We start from the raw sequence: 20,295 nt of genomic DNA, 5'->3' as shown, positions 1-20,295 counted from the left end.
ATAACGGGTCCAACCGAAGAAAGTCCAACTTTTTTGTAATCAATTAACCAGTATCAGCCTCTAACTGTATCTGGCCTCATCTCTAAAATCCCTAACTCAATTTAGAGTGTCCAAAAAAGCGCAGATAAGGAGACTCTAACTCCTAGCTTGTTCCAGGATGCCCTGTACCCCACAGTCAAGCCAACTGAACTAACCCTGTTCGCCGACAGGTCAAGGTCGCGCGTCCGCGGCCAGGAGGGAGCGTAACCTCCGGGCTATGCGCCTCTTAGTGGCCTCTAACCACCGTTCTAACAAAATTTATAATACTTTTAAACCGCCGTCAACTCTCTAAAACAAGAGTATGACCGACGCAGATGCAACGTTATGGACAATGGAGCCTCTAACTCTCAACATGGCCAACACAGATGCAATCCTTTAGACCAATGGAGACTCTAACTCACAAAATGACCAATTCCCTATCAAACTACCTGAGACTTTAACTCAGTATTATTTTCCTTTACCTTGGGACTCTAACCCAGTATTATTACTTTTAAGCTTATTTCAAGTTTCAACACTCATGAGATTTTTTCATCAAAATCAAAACAGACACCCACCGGCAACTTTTACTGAATAGACATTTAATTTTATCGTCCAATTCAGCACACTTCGGATAAAATCAACAGGCCTGTGCCTACCTCTTTTATAAAGGCGCCTGTCCACTCAGTTCGATTGCCGGATAATGTCTGCCCGTCTGACCACCTCGGACCGTCCAAGCCTCCAAAACTTCCATCCCAATACCACAGGACGAGCCCCCAAAACTGTTACGGATTCAAATATTGGGAATGGATACAGGAGGAAAACCAAAATAACCACACTGGTCCGGCCGGGTCAAGTCAAACGATGATTTAATGAACACACGCGTGGGAGATGGACACCATACACAGACAGCATCAGATCTCAAAATGGTGGAGCCTTGATCAAACTCTTATAGCCTCTAGTGGCCCCCACCTAATCATAAAAGCCTAAACATTCACATTCTTTCTCTCACACAGCGCCTAAGCTACGACCTTGGCTCCCTGTTTATCTGCTCCTGCTGATGGGGCAGAATGCTCTGTTCTCTTCTAATCAGACAAATAAGGCGATGACTTTCTGTGAACAGTATTTCTTATAACTCAGCAGTATAATGCATCACAAAACAATATCATTCATTCACAATAAATCAGCAGTCTAATGTAATGCAAATCAGTTTATCAAATGTAATAGTTCTCACCTTCTTCTAATTCAGGAGCATAATGCAAACTAAAACTACATAATAATTCACAATCTTTAATTAGGGGTCTAACATGGCATAAAATAATATCATAATCCGACAACAGCTTCTCCCAATTTGATTTCCGTTATGTAATCTCTCCTCACCGGTTTGCAGTGTTTTGTTTATCACTTCTTATGATTTTACTTTTTCCGTTACCTTCAGGTATTTGCTGTTTTCAGTCGTAATGTGGTGACATCCCATCTTGTTTTATCTGTTTGAACATCTGTAATGAATTTTAAAAATTAATAACCTCCGCACATACTCTGTCACATTTATTTTCCCAGAATCCTCGGCGTGAAGTGGAGCGCATCATGAAGTACCTGGACTTGTCGGTCTCCGACGAGGTCATCAGCCAAATCGTGGAGCTCACCTCCTTTAAAAACATGAAGGAGAACCCGATGGCCAACTACTCCTGCATCCCATCGCCGGTGTTTGACCAGTCCATCTCTCCTTTCATGAGAAAAGGTGCACTATTAAATTAAAGATATGCAGGAAAGTCAATCTCAGTCGCCAGTGAGTGCCTTACATAGGGCAGTTAAAATGTCATGAACACCTATATTTGTCTCAGACACACAAATATCTTCATGTAATAATGTCACAAGGTTAAATCAACTTGTGAACAGTCTGAGCTCCTCACAGGCAGCAATTACTGCTCTGCTGCCTGTTCTTCAGTGCAGGGGCACCCCCTAGAGGTCCCTGGATGTCACGGTCTGGCAGGCAGACCGTGGGGATATGGGGAATGAGGACCCAAAACGCAGACTCTGCGATGCAAACAGTGCTCTTTATTTACAGTGAAAAGCTGTAAACACAATAACTCCCCGTTGTTCCCTCCGACGTCTGTGCTCGTGCTCCCCGCTGTTGTGTTTCCGCACACCCCGTGCGTGCTTCCTTTCTGGACCACTCTTCCTCCTGCAGAAAAACCATAGAAGCAGCCGTCAACACTAACTCTGGCGGGCATACACGAACAGCACTGACATATGCTGACACACACTAACTTGGTAGGATACTCAATGAACCCGCGCCGGTGGGAGCTCCAACACTCTCCTAAGTAGCTCCCCCGACGAGCCCTGATCGCCAACAGGTGTGTGGCAGGAACTTCAGGTGTGGCCAGTCCTTCTGCCGGGCCACACCCATTAGGCCCGCATGTGGCTGTTCTCCATCCTCCAGCCACACATGTACACACCCACACCCTGCCTCTACATATAGTGAGTGGAACAAAGAACACAGCACAGTGCAGAACGACACACATCCCTAAATAACAACAACAACCACAATAATACTAATAATACCAATAATGGTCCATCCTGCCCACGGACCCCCGAGTTCACCAGAGCTGGGTCCGTGACACTGGATTTTGAGCTCCCGCTTCTATTTTATTTATACATCACAACAACTTAACACTCAAATGAATAAGTCTGTTGGCAGATATTAACTAGAGTCGATTTAAAGTTTTGGAGGATTTTTAGTTCAAACAAGCCATTTGAAGCTGTTTGCCTGGGCTTCTGCAACAATTACATGTTCAGTTTTTTCCCCTCACTTTTAACAAACCAGTCATTAAGTATTTAATCAGCACAATATAATTACATCCATAAACAAAGATAAAGTTTTGGGAGTTTTACCTCTGTACACATCACAGTGGATCTTAACTCAAACAGTCAAGATGTGACTGAAATGCAAACGTCCAGGTTTTTAAAAAAGCACGGCGCTAAATATTACAGCTAGTCATACAGATAACCTCACATTTTCACAGGCTTAAAATGAGTTTAACAAACGTACATAATTTTAAATAAAAGGATTGTTTGATAAGTTCTGAAATTTCATGGCCTCAAGAAACTGCTTGTCAATCAATCATCTAATGACTACATGTAAAAATGGCTGAAAAACATCCGGAGCAGTTCAAGCTGGAATTCTGCACTTTGTAGTTTTTGATTTAAAATCCACAGTGATACAAAATGTAAACAGTGTTTACACGCATGTTGTATGTTACATGTTATAATTTAATAAATGTATTAGCGGTAAATGAGACACTGTGTGGGCATTACATATGATGGTTTTGGAAAACATTTTTTAAGCACCTGTCAGTTATTCATCAGTGCAAAAAAAGAAAAAAAAACATTGATAGAGGCTTTAGCATAAATTTTCAAACTTAACAGAATTGTCTTCCTTTTCATATGCAGGTGAAGTGGGTGACTGGAAAAACCATTTCACAGCTGAGGAATCAAAGCTGTTTGATGAAGACTATGAAAAGCAGATGAAGGACGTCGACATACCGTTCAGGACCCTCATCTAATGGATTCGAGGGTTTCTGGAATTCGCTGTGCAAACCAAAGACTGATGACCGTCGCTGAGCCACACTTAAACAGCAGAAGCGGAAAAAAAACCCCGTCATGGGCTAAAAAAAACAAAATAGTAGCTATAAAATTAAAATGGTTTGACTCACTGTAACACTGTAATCACTCATCCTCGTGGCGTTTCCAGAGGAGGTCATCTAAATGTACTCCCAATAAAAACATGCTCCACAATAAATTCACAAGTTTTTAATCATCACTTTATTGCAGCTTATCAAGTAAACAATATATAAGACCAAAAGTGTTGTGACTGAGTAGACATGCCCATTTTATGTCACGAGACCTCCAACTGAGTCCGCTGACCGCATGGTGCCTATAGAGAGCGCTGGCGGCTGAAAGCAAGTGGTTTTTCTGCCCATATGAAGTCAATTTAAACAACCCTACACCACACTGTACAGAGCCCAGCTAAAGCAGGGAGGCTGCACAAGACACGAGCAACGAAGACTAGAATCAAAGTAATGAGCTGGAAAGTCAGTCATATGAAAATGGACAGAGGACGCAAAAACACAACAGCTGAGAATATCCAAGGTTAACAAAAAAAATAATCACCTTTAATACATACTTTACTTCTTAGAATAAAATCTTAAATATTACTGCTTTATCTGGTTAATCAGGATACTTCCCCTCATTTTAATTCAATCTCCTTCCTTATACAGAGACTATTTTTATTGCAGATTTTAAACAAATTTTATTGTTTGTTTTTTTTCACAAGGTTTTTTTTCAGTCTTTTTCTTCTCTATGGCTCCCCTCTTTGGCTGTGATCTTTCTCTCTCCTCCGCTTCTTTCTCTTCAGCCCTGAAGATCCTCTTCTTCTACATCTCTATTTAACTTCTGTACCTGCTGCAGAGACCAGAGACACGTGATTTGGTAAACAAAGGAAAACTACGTGATTTCTCGTGTGATAAGAAGAATGACACTTTGATAGCATCTCTCAAACTTAAAGTGACAGGGCTTCACAAAATTCAGTTTGTGTACAGCTCAATATGGCATGTAGAGGATCAAAGGTGTTCACAAGCATAAAAACATATTAAAACTACAAAATACAAGCAATGCATCAGAAATGCATACATATAAACAGACACCTGCACACACACACACACACACACACACATATATACACAGTGCTTAAAAATTTATAAGACCACCAAGGTAAGGGTGGTCAGCTGCCCTAAATTAACAGTTTTGGCAATTACTAAAACACAAGCCCTTTAATCAAAATGATATTTTTGATGCTAAAAAAGAAATATTCTTGTCATTCGTGTATTTATAAATTTACTGTTTTACAAAATAATAAAGCACATTATTACTTCAAATGCCAGTTACTTATTGAGGACTTTACTTACTTTTTTGCCAGCACAGTTATTTTTTTACATTGCTGAACAGAAAATTAGCTCCAGTGTTTGATTGTTACCCTCACTTAACTTAACTCCAAATGTAAAAACTTTACAGATTTGTAAAATAGTTGTGTTTTCTTAAATTTCTTAAGCACTTTATCCGTAAGCAATACATACAATTAAATTCTGCACAAAATTCTGTCAAACATAAACAGAGAAATATGAAAACAAACAAACTTTGACACGACAGAAGCAGGAGGCCAACATGATACTGACAAAGACAAAATGCACATGCTCTATATTTACCAGACCACTAAATGTGGCTGAGCTCACTCGTAGGAAACATTAGCTAAATGTCTCATTAAAAAGGTGTATTTTAAGAACTGCTTGAAATTATTGTTAGACTTGAAGGTAGGTTCCAGAGTTTGAGGGTTTAAACATAAAAAAGCTACATCCCCAATTTGTCTTCATAAGGAGAACAAAGAACTGTTTCACAGTATGACTTTCTTTCAGAAATATAAGCTAGTTTAAGAAGTTTAAGACAATTTAAGCCTTTATTTACAAGGGAGAGCATTTTAAATGTGGGGCTTACTTTATGAAAAAGTCGCTGTTATTATTTTTGATTATTTTGTTGTTTAATGTTTATATAATGATTATAAAAGGTAACCTTGGTGAGTTACAAAGTGATCTACTCACCCGCTCACGGTGATCTCATGAAGAAAAAAAACAAAAACCAATAAACAGAAACCTCACACAGATCAACACACTCAGGGGTCTCTTCATACAGAAGTCATGATGATACCCAATGTTTTTCAATTTGATTTTCAATGAATGAGTAGTGAGGAGACCCCGGAGATCACAGTGAGTCTGATAACAGCTTGAACACATTGAAATAACAACAAATACACAAACAGACAAACAGTCTCTACACAGTGCTAGCTACACACTGCAGTGTGAGCCTTGGAATACCTTGGTTTAGTTACAGGTTAATGGTGATGGGTTGGCTGAATTTAAACTGGAAATGGACAAAAACAAAAGGGTTACGTGAGTTAATGATGTGTTAAGTGAAATTAAGTGAAATTAGGCAGATTAAAAACACAGAATCAAGCCTGATTGAATTAAAATGAAATTAGATAAAGGCTAGGTTAATTTTACTAAGTTAAAATATTAATAAATACTCTGAAATGATGATGGTAGTAATGCATGAATGATTAAGTAAAACTATTATCTGTTATCTTAGGAACTGGGACAGATCTCTGTTTATTTTTGTTCTTGTGGATTTAGAAAAGTGCTGCTTACCTTCAACGTAGTTGCGGGCGACGAACTTCAGCACCTCATCAATGGCAATGACGGGGAAGGAAAGTTTCAGGACCACCATCCACTGCTCCACTGACAGATGGGTCAACTTGAAGATCATCTGGAGAGGAAAAGAATGGAAGTCAGATGAAGCTGAACCCCATGGAGGAAATCCACATAAACTAGAGCTTCTAAAACAAAAGATATTTTCAAACTGAACTTCTGACTCACAGGGAGAGGGTCAACATAGATGATCATGAAGTGCAGGGACATGGACAGGGTCATGGCAGAGAGCAGCCAGAAGTTGCTCCATGGGGGCATGCGCACCAGAGACTGATTCTCAGACAAGCTTGAAGAGGAAGAAGAAGAAGAGACGTGAGAGCAGAATATATCTGTTGCATGAAGAAACCTCTTTTTTTTTTTTTTACAAGCTACATCCTCCTCTATCACATTCAAAGAAGTACCTGTTAAGAGCATTGCACATCTCAATGGTGACCAGTACAGACAGGGCCATGGTCATGGGAGGAGCAGCCTCAAAGATTTCACATTCCAGGCCTTCAAAGTCCTCGTTCTCATCGTGGCACTGCATGAAGTGTGACTGCACGGATAGGAAGTAAGATCAGTAAATGTCTACATCTGTGTTTAGTGGGAAGCAACAGGAAACAGAGAAAAACACTCACCAGCTGATAGTAGGAGACCCCGGGGCCAGTGGGGTCGTAGATGAACCACCAGGCAGCGCCAGCAACGGTGGCAGCACCGACATATCCTGTTAGTGTAGGTGGATCGTGTCAGTGTAGACAACTGTTGTACCTACTTTCAATCAAAATCCATCCAAACTCACCCAGTTCCACTTACCACCAATGGCCATGTATCTGAAGAACAGCCAGCCAGAGATCAGAGGCTCCTTGGGGGAGCGTGGGGGCTTGCCCATGATGTCCAGATCAGGTGGGTTGAAGCCCAGAGCAGTGGCGGGCAGACCATCAGTCACCAAGTTGACCCAGAGCAGCTGGACGGGGATCAGAGCTTCGGGCAGACCCAGAGCAGCGGTAAGGAAGATACTGAAGGAGGGTAATGGGACAGCTGAAGTTAAGCCAGAGACAAAAAGAAAGATGTGTAGCTGTACAGAGTGTGTGTCAAACAGGTCACTCACCAGACGACCTCACCAACGTTGGAGGAGATGAGGTAGCGGATGAACTGCTTCATGTTGTTGTAGATAGCTCTGCCCTCCTCAACAGCAGCCACAATGGAAGAGAAGTTGTCGTCAGCCAGGACCATCTCAGAGGCAGACTTGGCAACGGCAGTGCCAGAGCCCATGGCGATGCCGATCTCGGCCTTCTTCAGGGCAGGGGCATCGTTCACACCATCACCAGTCTGCGGTTGGAGGAGATGAAGTATGCATTAGACAAACCAACCACCAGACAACACTTCAACACAACCTCTGTGTCGGTAACAGGTTTAGTGTGCATCCTGCACCGCTGGGCTCTTACCATGGCAGTGATGTCATCATAACCCTGGAGGAACTCAACGATCTTGGACTTGTGGGACGGCTCCACACGGGCAAAGCAGCAAGCCCTGCGCACAGCCTCGGACTGCTCGTGGAGAGGCAGATCATCAAACTCACGTCCGGTGTAGGCCCTGCCAGAGACATCCTCGTCCTCGCCGAAGATGCCAATGCGACGGCAGATAGCGATAGCAGTTCCCTTGTTGTCACCTGACACATGGAAAAGGATAAAATGAGTGGAAACCTTGTAAAAAGGACAGTTTCCGGAGAATAAAAAAAACTTTGTATGATTGTGTATTAGCAGAACAGAAAGATCAGATTTTCTGATGATAAGAATGGTATAATAAAAAAGCTCTCCATGACACTAACCAGTGATCATAATGACACGGATTCCAGCAGCTCCGCACAGCTCAATTGAGCCAGTGACCTCCTTACGAGGGGGATCCAGCATACCCACACAGCCAACGAAGGTCAGGTCCATCTGAGGGGAGAAGGAAACAAATCAATCCAAGTTTTTACATGTTATCATGGCTGTATCTCCAGGTTTCAGTTCAGTCAGGATGTCTAACCTCATAATCGGCAAACTTGGTGGAGTCCTCAAGGTTCATCTCCTCCAGCTTCAGTGGGGTGTCACGAGTGGCCAGGGCCAGGCAACGCAGGGTGTCACGGCCAGTACCCCAGTCCCTGATGACAGCCAAAATCTTCTCCTTGATGGCGTTGGTCAGAGGCACACGGGTGGTGCCGACACGCACATAGGCGCACCTGTCAATCACACCCTCAGGAGCACCCTAGGTATGAAGCAGGAAGATTGTAAAGGTGGCACAGAGACAAACAATTTCGGCCTGTTCTTTAATATTTATTCCGTCTGCTACAAAAAAAATTTTTTTTAAAGGAAAAATGCAAATACCAACAGAATTAATTTTTTAGGAACTTCTACACCAAAAAGCTGAAGATGTCAGCTTTAAGCTACTACATTTCAACTAAATCATTTTAACAGAGTGCAACTTGTAGTAGAACAAAAATGACTTATGAAAGATATGAGTGACTTTAAATCCAGAATTTTATTACATTTATCATCTTTAGTTGTATGTTGCGTGTTGACAGGCCAGCTTAGCTTTGTTGTAAAAACAGACATCGCAAGCAGGGAGTGAATCTACTAACAAACCGGGGGACACTGAATGCTCATAAGATAATTAGATGATTGCTATGTTGCATACAATAAGATCAGAAACTAAAGGTTTGAGACCAGAACGTCATGAGAAAAGCGATTAATGGTGATGGATGATGTGCTTTCTCATAGACCTTTACACAACTGGATCAGATGAGTCACCCCCTGCTGGCCATTAGAAAGACTGCAGTTTTCAGAACCCTAGTACATCTTTTATCCCAAACACTGTGACAACAGGTAAGAGTGAACTGACCTTAACAAACATCTTGGGACCACCTTCACCTTTACCAGGAGTGCAGTAAACAGACATGGACTTCCTGTCACGGGAGAACTCCAGAGTGAAGTTCTTCTTCATGAGCTGCTTGATCACCTATTGATCGATATATATGTTTTTACTATAAAGCAGTAAAAACTCTCAAACGTAACTTCAGCTTACTACAATGGTTTTCATCAGCGAACGGCAAACGTATATCGCCTTCATTGCTCCACAAATGAAACGAGCTGACTTACTGAGCAGCATGCGTTGGCTCTCTCAATTCTGGACAGGTTCTTCACGTTTGAGTTGAACACGTTCATCTTCTCAACCAGGCAGCACAGGGCGGTCTCAGTAGCCTCACCGACCTTCTCATAGATCTTCTTGGACTACAGAAAACAAGAAATGAAGGAGAGAATTTCTTTCTCTGCAGGTGGTAAAGTCGAATTGTGGCAAATAAAAATTGTGGCTTTCCGATTTTACCTCGTTGTAGTCCAGAGAGGAGTCGTTGCACAGGGCGCAGATGGTAGCCAGCTCAACAAGACCGTCGTGTGAGCTGCAGTTGACCTTGGCACCACCCTGGGAACTGATAGGAGGAAATTGCAAACAAATTAGAGCTGGTTTTTCTGAGTTTGATTGGCTACACTGAACGACGATACGTGGCAATAAAAGCCAACTTACACCTCGCCCTCTGGGGTATACTTGGAGCCAGAGATATCAAAGGCATCGAGGTCAACGTGGTCCCCATCAACAGTCTTGACAATAAACATCTGCAGGGGAGGAAACAAAGACAGTTTTTGCACATGAAGGAGAGTTCATGAAAGCTGTCTAAAGTACACTTTTCTTCATTGGTTAAAAACCCACCTTGGTCACACACATCTGGTTGGTGGTGAGGGTGCCAGTTTTGTCGGAGCAAATGACGGAGGTGCAGCCCAGGGTCTCCACAGAGGGCAGGCTTCTGACAATGGCATTCTTCTTGGCCATACGGCGAGTACCAAGGGCCAGACAGGTGGTAATGACAGCGGGCAGACCTGAGGGACATTAGTGAAAAACTGAGTGTGACAAACAAGCAGTGGAGTGGGAACATGTTGTTCTTTCACTGTCTTTTCTGTCCTCACCCTCAGGGATGGCAGCGACAGCCAGAGCAACAGCGATCTTGAAGTAGTAGACAGCACCACGGATCCATGAGCCTCCGTGGACGGGGTCATTGAAGTGGCCGATGTTGATGGCCCAGACAGCAACGCAGATCAGGGAGATGACCTTGGACAGCTGCTCGCCAAACTCGTCCAGCTTGGCCTGCAAAGGAGTCTTCTCCTGCTCGGTGGCAGCCATCTGGTCACGGATCTTGCCAATCTCAGTGGAGACTCCAGTGGCGACAGCCACACCAATGGCCTTGCCGGCAGCAATGTTGGTACCCTACAGAGGAAAAGCGAGGAAGAGAAACCAGGTAAGGCTAAGGAAATGAAAGGACAGGTGAGAGAAATAATTATTCATAGTAACAGGATATACTGACAGAGAAAAGCATGTTCTTCTTGTCCTGGTTGACAGCTCTGAGGTCAGGAACAGGGTCAGTGTGCTTGATCACACTGACAGACTCACCTGAGAGTGAAATCAGAGAATTAACTCAAAACTGCCAACGGAGAAAGGACAGAAAAGAATGTAGTGGCTGATTTTCTTAAGAAGCTTACCAGTAAGGATGGACTGGTCAACACGCAGGGTGGTGGACTTAATAGAAACAATCCTGATATCAGCGGGGACTTTGTCACCAACTGTGCAAAGAAGAGAAGTTCTCATTAACATTTAGTGAACTGTTAGAGAACACATAAATAACTTTCTTACTGACATTAGAAAGAAGTTAAAAACAACCATGGGGACTGTGTGTGAAAAACGTTTCCTACTTAATTATGTTGGCACCTCCATAACATCCAAATGACTGCAATAGTGCCAAATAGTTCAATTCATGTCACTCATTTATTAAAACTGAATTCAATCAAAGTGAAATATAATACTACCACCGCTAATACTATGAATAGCTCCTAAAATAGGCACCAAATGCTCAGACAACTTGCTAAATTTCTATACTTAATCCACAGATTTCATAATAGTGCAGAACTCTAAATGACACATGCTTTGACCAGAGTGAAGCACACATGGTGAGGGGGGGCAGGGCAGCCAGCTAGAGTGGCAACAGGTGTGCACTGACAAATGAACAGGAGTGGCAACGGCAGCGAGGGAAGAGGCAGTGCGGCAGGTGCTCGTGGGGGTATTTATACTCATAATTTCGTTTTCCTACAGTCAGCATGTTTTCGCTGGGGCGTTATGCTGTCGTGCCTCATTCACACTGCCTTAAAAAGACACAAGGCTCTGACATCAGCCTTCCTCGGGCACATCTATCCTGAACTTGTGTCTGCCTTTCACTCCCTGAATAGAAATGCAAGGAACTCAGTGGAAGCATCTTCACAGCTTCACTGTAATTAGACGTCGAAGAGTATTTGATACAACAGGTTGTGAGTATTCCCCGGTTGAAAATATATACCGAGCCCCCCGACAGACTGTTTAAAAAAAAAAAATTAACACAGACTCCCCATGTGGAACCTTGACATCTCTTACCAGACACTTCCACAATGTCTCCAGGGACGATTTCCCTGGCCTTGATCCTCTGCACACTCTTTCTGTCAGAGCGGTAAACTTTGCCCATCTCGGGCTCGTACTCTTTGAGAGCCTCGATGGCGCTTTCAGCATTACGCTCCTGCGGTAAACAGACACAAACTCTCATTAAGAAGAGAAGAAAACGGGATCTGCTTAAAAACTGCAGACAAATAAAAGTAAAATCTTCGCATCAAAGGATACAGAGACACCACACGGATGTCCACATGTGTGTTCATCCTCGTTTGAATGTAAACTATACTAATTTTGTCCTTGGTCTGGCACTGGGCATGTCCTCTAAGAGGCTTTGAGTTATTACCCACAGCAATTACACCCGTTACTGATGTCACATGAGTAGGTCACATCTGTTATCTGTCCATATTAGGTTTCAGGAGAATTTTTATGGTGGGTTTTCTTTTTAGAGATGTTTTTTTTAATTCAGTGTGGAAAATAGTGCAAGAAAATAAACTCATTTAGGGAAATGTGATCTGGGATGATCTTTGATTAGCAGGTTGCTAATGTCAGTTCTTTAGATGCGGAAAACAGAAGGGAAGCAGCTGATTTCAACACTTGGCATGAACGTGATGACAGCAATGTTCCCTCACTGAGTGATGCCTGACAGCAGTGCCACACACTTATTGGCATGTATGAAGAAGAGCATGACTAAATGTCTGCAATCAAAACAACACCAGATATAACGGGTTAAATATTTTAAAAAGTCATAATATTATATAAATGTTTTCATACTTGCACATAAGATCGAGTGAGCGCTGATGTACATTTCAGATTTAAGAGTTTGAAAATGCGAATTGAGAAACCAACCCTGGCAGTAACTGGAACCTGTGTACTTTCTGTCATCAGTGTAATGGATACTGCTTATTGCTCAACGACCTGGGCCTCATTACTGACCTGCCACACGCCAACAACGGCGTTAGCGATGAGGATAAGAAGGATGACGAAGGGCTCCACGAAGGCAGTAACGGTCTCCTCACCTTCCTCGAACCAGGCCAGCACCTGTAGTGAGAGCATGGTTAGTGCAGTGGAGACCACAGTGACAGTGGGCTATCCTGCTCCTGAGAACCAGCGGGCCGATATCTCTTAACAACAAAATGCTTTTCATTTATTTTTCTTTTAAGCTGAACTAAAAACCTCTAACAAGTCAATAAGCTTGTACAAATGTGTTAGTGGTTGTAGAGATTGCCATAAAGGGGGGTAGGTACTTATGGGACTTTTTATATTTGTATGAATTCAGTGTTTTTATCTATATAAGTTGCATGATTAAAAAAAAACATGTAAACAATTTTAAAAAAAGACAGAAAAGAAATGCACAATATTTTTAAATATATACCTACACAGACATTTTTTAGACCTTTTCATCATTTACATTTAGTCATATTTTGGTCTTTTCTTTTCCTGTACTGAGGCTTTTATTTTGATAATAGCTGTGTAAAAATCTTAATTTGATTTCAGATTAATCTCAGTGTCCTAATAGCTCTTCACTCCTTCTGACTTAAAGTGTCTTTCTAAGGAGGCCCTTCGTTCCTTCTTCAGGCCTGACCTTTCCCGAAGGATTCAGTTTCTCTCCTCAGCTTGGTGCTTTCTTAAAATAAACCCTTACCCCTCTGCCCCCCTATACTTCCTCAAGCCCCCCATCTCTCACTGGCTCCTCAATATTCGCCTTCTAAGGCCATCATGACAGCTGCCCGAAAGGGTGAAACTGGCCATAGCAATTAATACACCTCCTAGTAGACTTCGCAATTGGTCTCCCTCTTCTCAAGTTGTCGTCCTCAAAAATACATAGAGGGGCGGAGGGGATGGGAAGCTGTCTTGACAAAGTGGCCATAAAGTAGTGCAAGTAACTGCAGCATGCTTGCTTTAGTGGACTGGTTTGTGTGATGGACTAAACTAAATGCAATCTCCTTTTAAGTTGACTCTTAAGAATGTGTGAGGGGCCAGAGATTACATCTAAACATGTGAAATGATTAGCTGGATGTTATCTTAAACCTGAAGAGTGTATTCTTGTTAGTAGTGCTATTAAACTTGGAACCTGTCCACAAGTGTTAGTGCCTTGCTTCATTTGTTGCTGCTGCTATTATATCTACTACAAATACTCCTCCTGTCACTTAAGCTTAAAATGCACATGACAGGAATAGCTTGTTTACTTACAAAGGAGATGCAGGCGGCCAGAAGCAGGATCCTGACAAGCAAGTCCTCAAACTGCTCAATGACCAGCTCCCAGATGCTCTTACCTGCAGGACAAGGACACAATCAGTGGATAATAATCACCTCATTAAGCGTGCATTAGAGTGTATTTGTGTGGTACAAGTTTGCACACTATGGTATGGATTTGTGATTGACCAACAATCTTCAGTGGCAAGTGGGATGCAATTATCTTGTGGTGATTAAATTACACAATCAAAATGCTGCCTGCTTGTTTTGACTGAAGACCTTTTGAGGATGAGCGTGACTTCAGTGAAGTCACGGCAGTCATTCTCTCTGGGTGATATCAGGTGTCTAGAAGCTCTTGTTCACATTTAAACATGCAGTAAATGTGTTGAAGGAACACTTACCCTCCTCAGCGGGCAGCTCTGGAGTTGGACACCAAAGTGAAGGAGGTGGAGACAGAAAGAGAGCGGGGTGAAAAGACAGTCAGTTAAAGTGTCTCATGATCGTTATTAAACATTATCAGCAACATTATGATGGAATTATACAATAAATGTGCCCTCTAGTTTATAAAAACATCCACCTTTTCAAAAATCCTCTGCGTGCTTCCCACTTATAATAGTAATAATAACTTAAGCTCTACAACTCAGTGGCTTAATTAAAAACACATTGTGTTGCTTAATTATTTCAGGAGGACGCAGCCTACTTTGATTTCCAGTCAAAGCCTGTAAAACCTCTGTGAAAGTGCTCGACTGTTTTCACAAAAAAATTCAATTAATAAAAATGTAATGACTGCTTACTAAGTGTTGTAAAGCAACGTCACAGTGAGTGCAGGAATATGACTGCTAAAATAACTGTAATACATTATTAAGCAACTCTTGCCATGGAATTTGCCTTCCTCGTAGTTATTGATTAGCAATCATATTCCCGATCACTTAGTCGTAAGCCGTCTGAGGACCTCCCCATTTGATCCGGCCTAAAATTATCCATGCCTCTTGCTATTGCCCACACCATATATCACCCAGGAAGCTTCCTGAGCCATCACCTGTCTCTCTCGCTCTCCAGTCATCTTCTTTGGCTATCTTTAAATAGCTCTTCAAAGCCCTCAAAGTCTCTGCTTCTCAATGTCTCTGCATTTTTATCAGCTGCTGCGACTGCACTTTAAAAAAGCTTTAACCCAGCCCTGCTAACTACAAGCAAGGCAAGAAACTCCACTGGTGTTGACTAAGGAAGACTTCCAGAACTTATCTTAGCAAAAGCTGTGGTGCTTTGTGGAATATTCTGAATGCAAACACTGAGATGTTTCATTGACAGTTAGTACGTGGGGTTTTCTTCCTTCAGTAGGCTTCCCACCCATCCCCAATGCCCGAACTCTCACCATTGAAGCCGTATTTGTCCAGGTTCTTCTTGAACTGGTCAGGAGAGAGACCAGTGTTCTCGTTCACCGAGAAGTAGGCCAGGCATTCTACCGGGGTCTTCGCGTGTGCGTTCTCCATCTTCTCTGGATAGACAAGGGATTGGCCGACTAACCGTGTCTAGCCGCGCTCTTTGACTTCTTTGTTGTTCTCTGCTGATTTCACCCTTGGTCCACCACCCTCACCTAGACGTGTGGCACCCTCCAATTCAGGAGTGCTGGACTGACAGAAAGAGCGAATAAGTGCATGCATGTTCAGGGATTTATATGACTACAAGGCCTGTGATTGGTGGGGACCCAGTTATTACACGCCTCCAAATTCCAGCGTGTGTGCTCATGGTAAGGGGTGTGAGGGTGGAGCTCGGGGTGGAGCAACGGGGAGGTGAGATGGTGGACTTGGACAGAAACTCAGGAAAAGGCTTGGATCTGGAAAGGAGGCAGTGCAAGAGAGAGAGAGAGAGAGACGGTGCAGGGGCTTGCGGGGGAGTGGGGGTGAGGGTGGAGGCGATTTGTACCATGGATGAAAATGAGATCTGTTTTTGGAACATGCATGGTCAGTGGAATAAGACGAAGGGAGAAGGTGAGAGAGCGAGACAGCAGATCATCCAGAGGGGTGCAGGGGAGGGGGGGGGGTGCACATTGAGTGACGGCTCAACTGTTTTTTGCTGAGGAAGGTGGACGAGCCAGAGACACACAGGCTGAGACATTGAAGAAGGGAGATGGTAGACAAATAATTTAGTACAAGAATCATCTTGCATTTCTACCAACAGAATAAAAGTCCGACAAGTCGGCACATTTACACTTCACAGTTCCATCAGGCAAGCTCCGTACACCAGAGCTGCATCATCTGCTGCCACCAACATGTGAACAAGTATGTGAAATAACACAGACACCAAGCCTGATGATCGACCTGGTTGAGTAAGACATGGGAACGATAGTGGAATGAAGAAAGTGAGCGTGTAGTAGAGGAATGGGCGCCGAATGCCAAGAGGACAGTCAGCGTGTCATACTATCCCGCCACAGAGGAGAAGCCCCGGCTGCAGATACAGGAGGATCGAGTTTTATTTTCTTTTTTTATGAGCAATGGTTGGCAGCAGGTTGATATGGCACAGCTTAAGTAGATGTGTGGCTGATGAGCCCACCACAACTGTTATTCAGTGAGTCACAATGGCCTCTTGTGGTGGAAGCAGAGCATCAAGTTTATTACAGCTAATATGCTCCTTTTTTTCCCGCCTCATGGTTGAGGGAGATCAGCTCATACATTTTTAAGCCATAAATCTGCAGGTTAACTGAGGATGTGTACATATTTCTTTTATTATTTGTTTGCCTGCCTCTGAAAACAGCACGTCACTACATCTTTATATAATGAAAACCTTTTCCATAAATCTGAGTGTTACGATGTTGAGCACGGATCTATTGATTTACTGTTTGTTATAACAGCAGTAAAGACGCCGCGGGGCGGTGTGGAGTCCTCTCTGGACAGGAATCTGTGCTGCTATTCATAATCAATAAAATAGCAGGTGCTGGAGTGCGAGCAGCAGTAATCATTGCTCAACATGTTTAACAGCTACTGCAGAACTGCTAACCAAAAGATTTTGTTTTGTTTGATATTTTAAAAGATGTTCATGAGTTGTGCATATGATTTCTTTATCGCTATGCAAAGACACAAATTGACTCCTGTATTTGTGCATGCATTTTGCTACCTCAGTTACAAAACACACAAAACATCCTCGCTGATTTACATTTAAATAAAACAGAATCCAATCATTTGCAAATCTTATAAATCCACATTTCATTCACACTGAAACATAGAAAAGATTTCAAATGTTTAAACTGAGACGATGTATTATTTCATGAAAAATATTAGCTCAACACATCTCAAAAAAGTTGGGACACAGCCATGTTTACCACTGCGTAGCGTCCCAGCCACTTTAACAAGAGTCTGTAAACATCTGGGAACTGAGAAGTTGGTGGACTTTTGGGAGAGAAGTGTTGTCTCATTCTTGTCTGATAGTGCAGCGGCCCCCAACCGCGGTACCCGTCCGTAAGCCGTTTGGTAGCGGGCTGTGAGAGTTGAGGCTAGGGTGTGAAATTTATGGTTTTCGGGGTTTTTATCGTTAACTCGGTTTTCTGGGTCTTTTGCAGTGTGTTTTGAATAAATCTTCCTTTTTTTGGTACTGGTACTGGTTTTATTTTGTTGTATTTATCCGCGACACGTTAAAGGCCAGTCCGTGACAATATTTTCGGACATAAACTGTTCCGTGGTGCAAAAAAGGTTGGGGACCACTGTGATAATGGAATTTAGCTGCTCAACAGTCCTGGGTCTTCTGTCTTTCATCATCGACTTTCTGAAATACATAAGGCCTTCCCTGAAACAAGATGGGAGCATATGTTGCTCTGATACCTGTTATAGACTTTCCAGATGTGCTAGCTGCACGTTCCATAGACACAATGCACCCTCATACCATCAGAGGTTTTGAACTGAGTGCTGATTAGAAGCTGGAAAGGCCTGGAAATCACGGGCATCCAAATTTGATCTTCTGCCATCTTTGTTGCACACAGACATTTCTTCCAGAGTGATATTATGTTCAGTAGATGGTAAAATATTCAAGCATTCAAGGCTATTTTACTTTGATGAACATTATTCTGAAAATATTCCACCGTTTTTTAGACAGTGTTTTGCAGATTGGTGAACTTTTCCAGTAAGTTTGCTGCCCCCGTCCCAACTTTTAGGAGACAATAATAAAACTTCTCAGTTTAAAGTTTCATATGTTTTCTATGTTCTACTGTGAATTAAATGTGCGTTTAAGATATCTGCAAATTATTGGATTCTATTTTTATTTCCAGATCACACAGTGTCCCAAGTTTCTGGAGTTTTGATTATATAGAAATCCCTTTATATAAATATAATACAGTTATATACATTTTATAATTAAATGTCAGTAAAACTTCCTGTTTGTGTATGACATAATCACAAGGTCATATGTACTGTCTTCAGCATTAACCCCTTTTATTGGACAACATTAGCTTCTGTTCTGCTGCTTCACAGACAACCTGTGAAATTGGAATCCATGTTTCCCATCAGCTTCTGGTGGCCACCTGCCACGTGGACTTCTTATATGCTGCCCAGAGTGCACATGATTAAAATTATAATAATATTTATTTTCTAAAGTGTGATGATAAATATGAGAACTTATGTTTAGACACGTAGAAAAGTCTTACCAATGAAGTTTAACTAACAGAGGGATTAGTTTCATGTCATATTACATTTTTTTTTGTTTCTGGACATATTCAAAGACATCGTATTTGCTCGGATCTGACAGCGTCTTATATCCGCTTCAGCAAGTCGTTCACTGAGCCTCAGCTGTCATATTCTCATCGTGACCTCTGAGATTTTGGGGTTGCGATAGGGGTCGGCCTGTCAGTGTCTCCCTCAGGCAGAGCAGTGACATTTAACTCAATATCCCAGAAGGATAAGGTTTCTCCTTTGCTCCCTCCCCATCTTCTGCTTCTGTCCACGACTGCGTATGCAGGGACTACTACAGCGTAAACCCTGAAAGCTGGGACACCCATCACCTCAGACTCCCACTCTGGCGCTCGCACGCCACGCCCATGTGCCAGGCTGAGGGATCACCATGTGCTGGGCTTAAACCATCAAGCCCCCGCCTCTGACCTCCTCCACTTGTGAACTCTATACATGTTCCCAGATCTGTAGTGTTAAGCACCGGGGTGGTGCAGCTGGCCATCTTATGCAACTAAGTCTGTCTCTGCTGACTTGCATGCCACAAGCAAAGGGAAAGGGACAAGGTGATGTTTGTCACCTAAAGATATGGAGCCAGGAGACACCGACATGCCTCCTAAAGAAGGTTACTGCCATTAACACGACATTCTGTGGAGTGCACACTGTATGCTGATAAATATCATGCATCTGGGAGACATAATGAAGTGAACCAAACATTTTCACAGACGTCATAACAATCCTTTAATGACTGACTGGAAAGGCAGGGCAATAGGGCAATGAGATTTTTTTTTTATATAACTTTTTTTTCTAAAAACTTAGACATCAATCAACAACTAATGAAGCAGCATCAATATTACTTCACAGTCATTCATAAACTGTGGATTTGTTTTAATGCAAACTAAATTAGTGTACCCTGAAGTTCTTTGGACAACTTAAAATGTAATAGTACGGGGCATGTGTGGTATTGACAGCATGGACATAATTAGTGCTGAGCAATAAGACTCTTGATAAAAGAGCTACAGCGTGGGTGTTAGGTGGATACTTGTTACAGCATTAGCTAATAGTAATAATAGAAGTGGCAGCTGAGTCTCTGAATCCGGAATTCCTCTTGGGATATAAATAGAGCAGGTGACACTGTGCTGCTGAGCATGGCACCACCACAGCTTTGCTGCTTTTTCATTTCAGAACACTGGATCTTCGATTTGGGCTTATTAATCAAATTTCTGGCAGGAGAAAAACATGAAAAATGGGAGTGTCGGGACACACTTCGACTCTGCAGTGTGATCAGTATCTATGAGGTAAACTGGGCCAAAGAGTTCCCGGTTGTTCGCACCATTCCACACACTTAAGGCTGTACTATATAAGCCACAGGGGAGCTGACAGGAAAGTGAGCCTGTTGATCAAAAGTGGCTTTCATTTTACTGGAGTCACTTACATGGCTGGTGATGCATTTTTAGAAGCCAAATGGCCCAATTTTACTGGGACATTTAGGAGTACCCAGCACATGACCCCAATAGTTTTGCAGATTTAACTTCATAATGATATAGAATGTGTTTAAGCATGATCCACTGTTTATCCTCGGGTAAGAATCTTGTCACGCTTTTCTGTGTTAGATCATATATAGCATGAATGCAAAGCTT

The 20,295-nt window shown here is 42.5% G+C and overlaps 2 protein-coding genes across 3 annotated transcripts in view; one reads left to right on the top strand and one right to left on the bottom strand.

Moving 5' to 3' along the window:
• sult1st6 (sulfotransferase family 1, cytosolic sulfotransferase 6) overlaps positions 1-4,184 on the top strand; it is a 33,723-nt gene extending 29,539 nt beyond the window's left edge. The window contains exons 6-7 of the mRNA XM_085169896.1: positions 1,576-1,756; positions 3,469-4,184. Coding sequence (XP_085026022.1) covers positions 1,576-1,756; positions 3,469-3,581 — 294 coding nt within the window. The 3' untranslated portion in view covers positions 3,582-4,184. The remainder of the gene's footprint in view (positions 1-1,575; positions 1,757-3,468) is intronic.
• On the bottom strand, positions 3,818-15,669 carry atp2a1l (ATPase sarcoplasmic/endoplasmic reticulum Ca2+ transporting 1, like). 2 transcript variants are annotated; one of them, XM_085169889.1, is made up of 24 exons: positions 15,379-15,669; positions 14,408-14,425; positions 14,004-14,086; positions 12,747-12,851; positions 11,802-11,940; positions 10,880-10,960; positions 10,705-10,790; positions 10,310-10,607; positions 10,056-10,222; positions 9,873-9,961; positions 9,675-9,777; positions 9,449-9,580; positions 9,192-9,308; positions 8,340-8,558; positions 8,140-8,251; positions 7,757-7,980; positions 7,420-7,640; positions 7,125-7,327; positions 6,950-7,035; positions 6,734-6,867; positions 6,501-6,618; positions 6,273-6,390; positions 5,943-5,988; positions 3,818-4,479 (listed from the first exon to the last, which is right to left on the bottom strand). In XM_085169889.1, exons 1-23 carry the CDS (start codon positions 15,494-15,496, stop codon positions 5,984-5,986), a joined length of 2,976 nt encoding a protein of 991 aa, XP_085026015.1. In that variant the 5' UTR covers positions 15,497-15,669; the 3' UTR covers positions 3,818-4,479; positions 5,943-5,983. The 2 variants fall into 2 exon arrangements, with proteins under 2 accessions (XP_085026015.1, XP_085026013.1); XM_085169887.1 differs by lacking the exon at positions 5,943-5,988.
• Positions 15,670-20,295: the final 4,626 nt, after the last annotated feature.

The sequence above is a fragment of the Neolamprologus multifasciatus genome, chromosome 8 (genome assembly GCF_963576455.1).
Source record: "Neolamprologus multifasciatus chromosome 8, fNeoMul1.2, whole genome shotgun sequence".
Taxonomy (NCBI): Eukaryota; Metazoa; Chordata; class Actinopteri; order Cichliformes; family Cichlidae; genus Neolamprologus; species Neolamprologus multifasciatus.
This window is presented reverse-complemented; position numbering and strand designations above follow the sequence as displayed.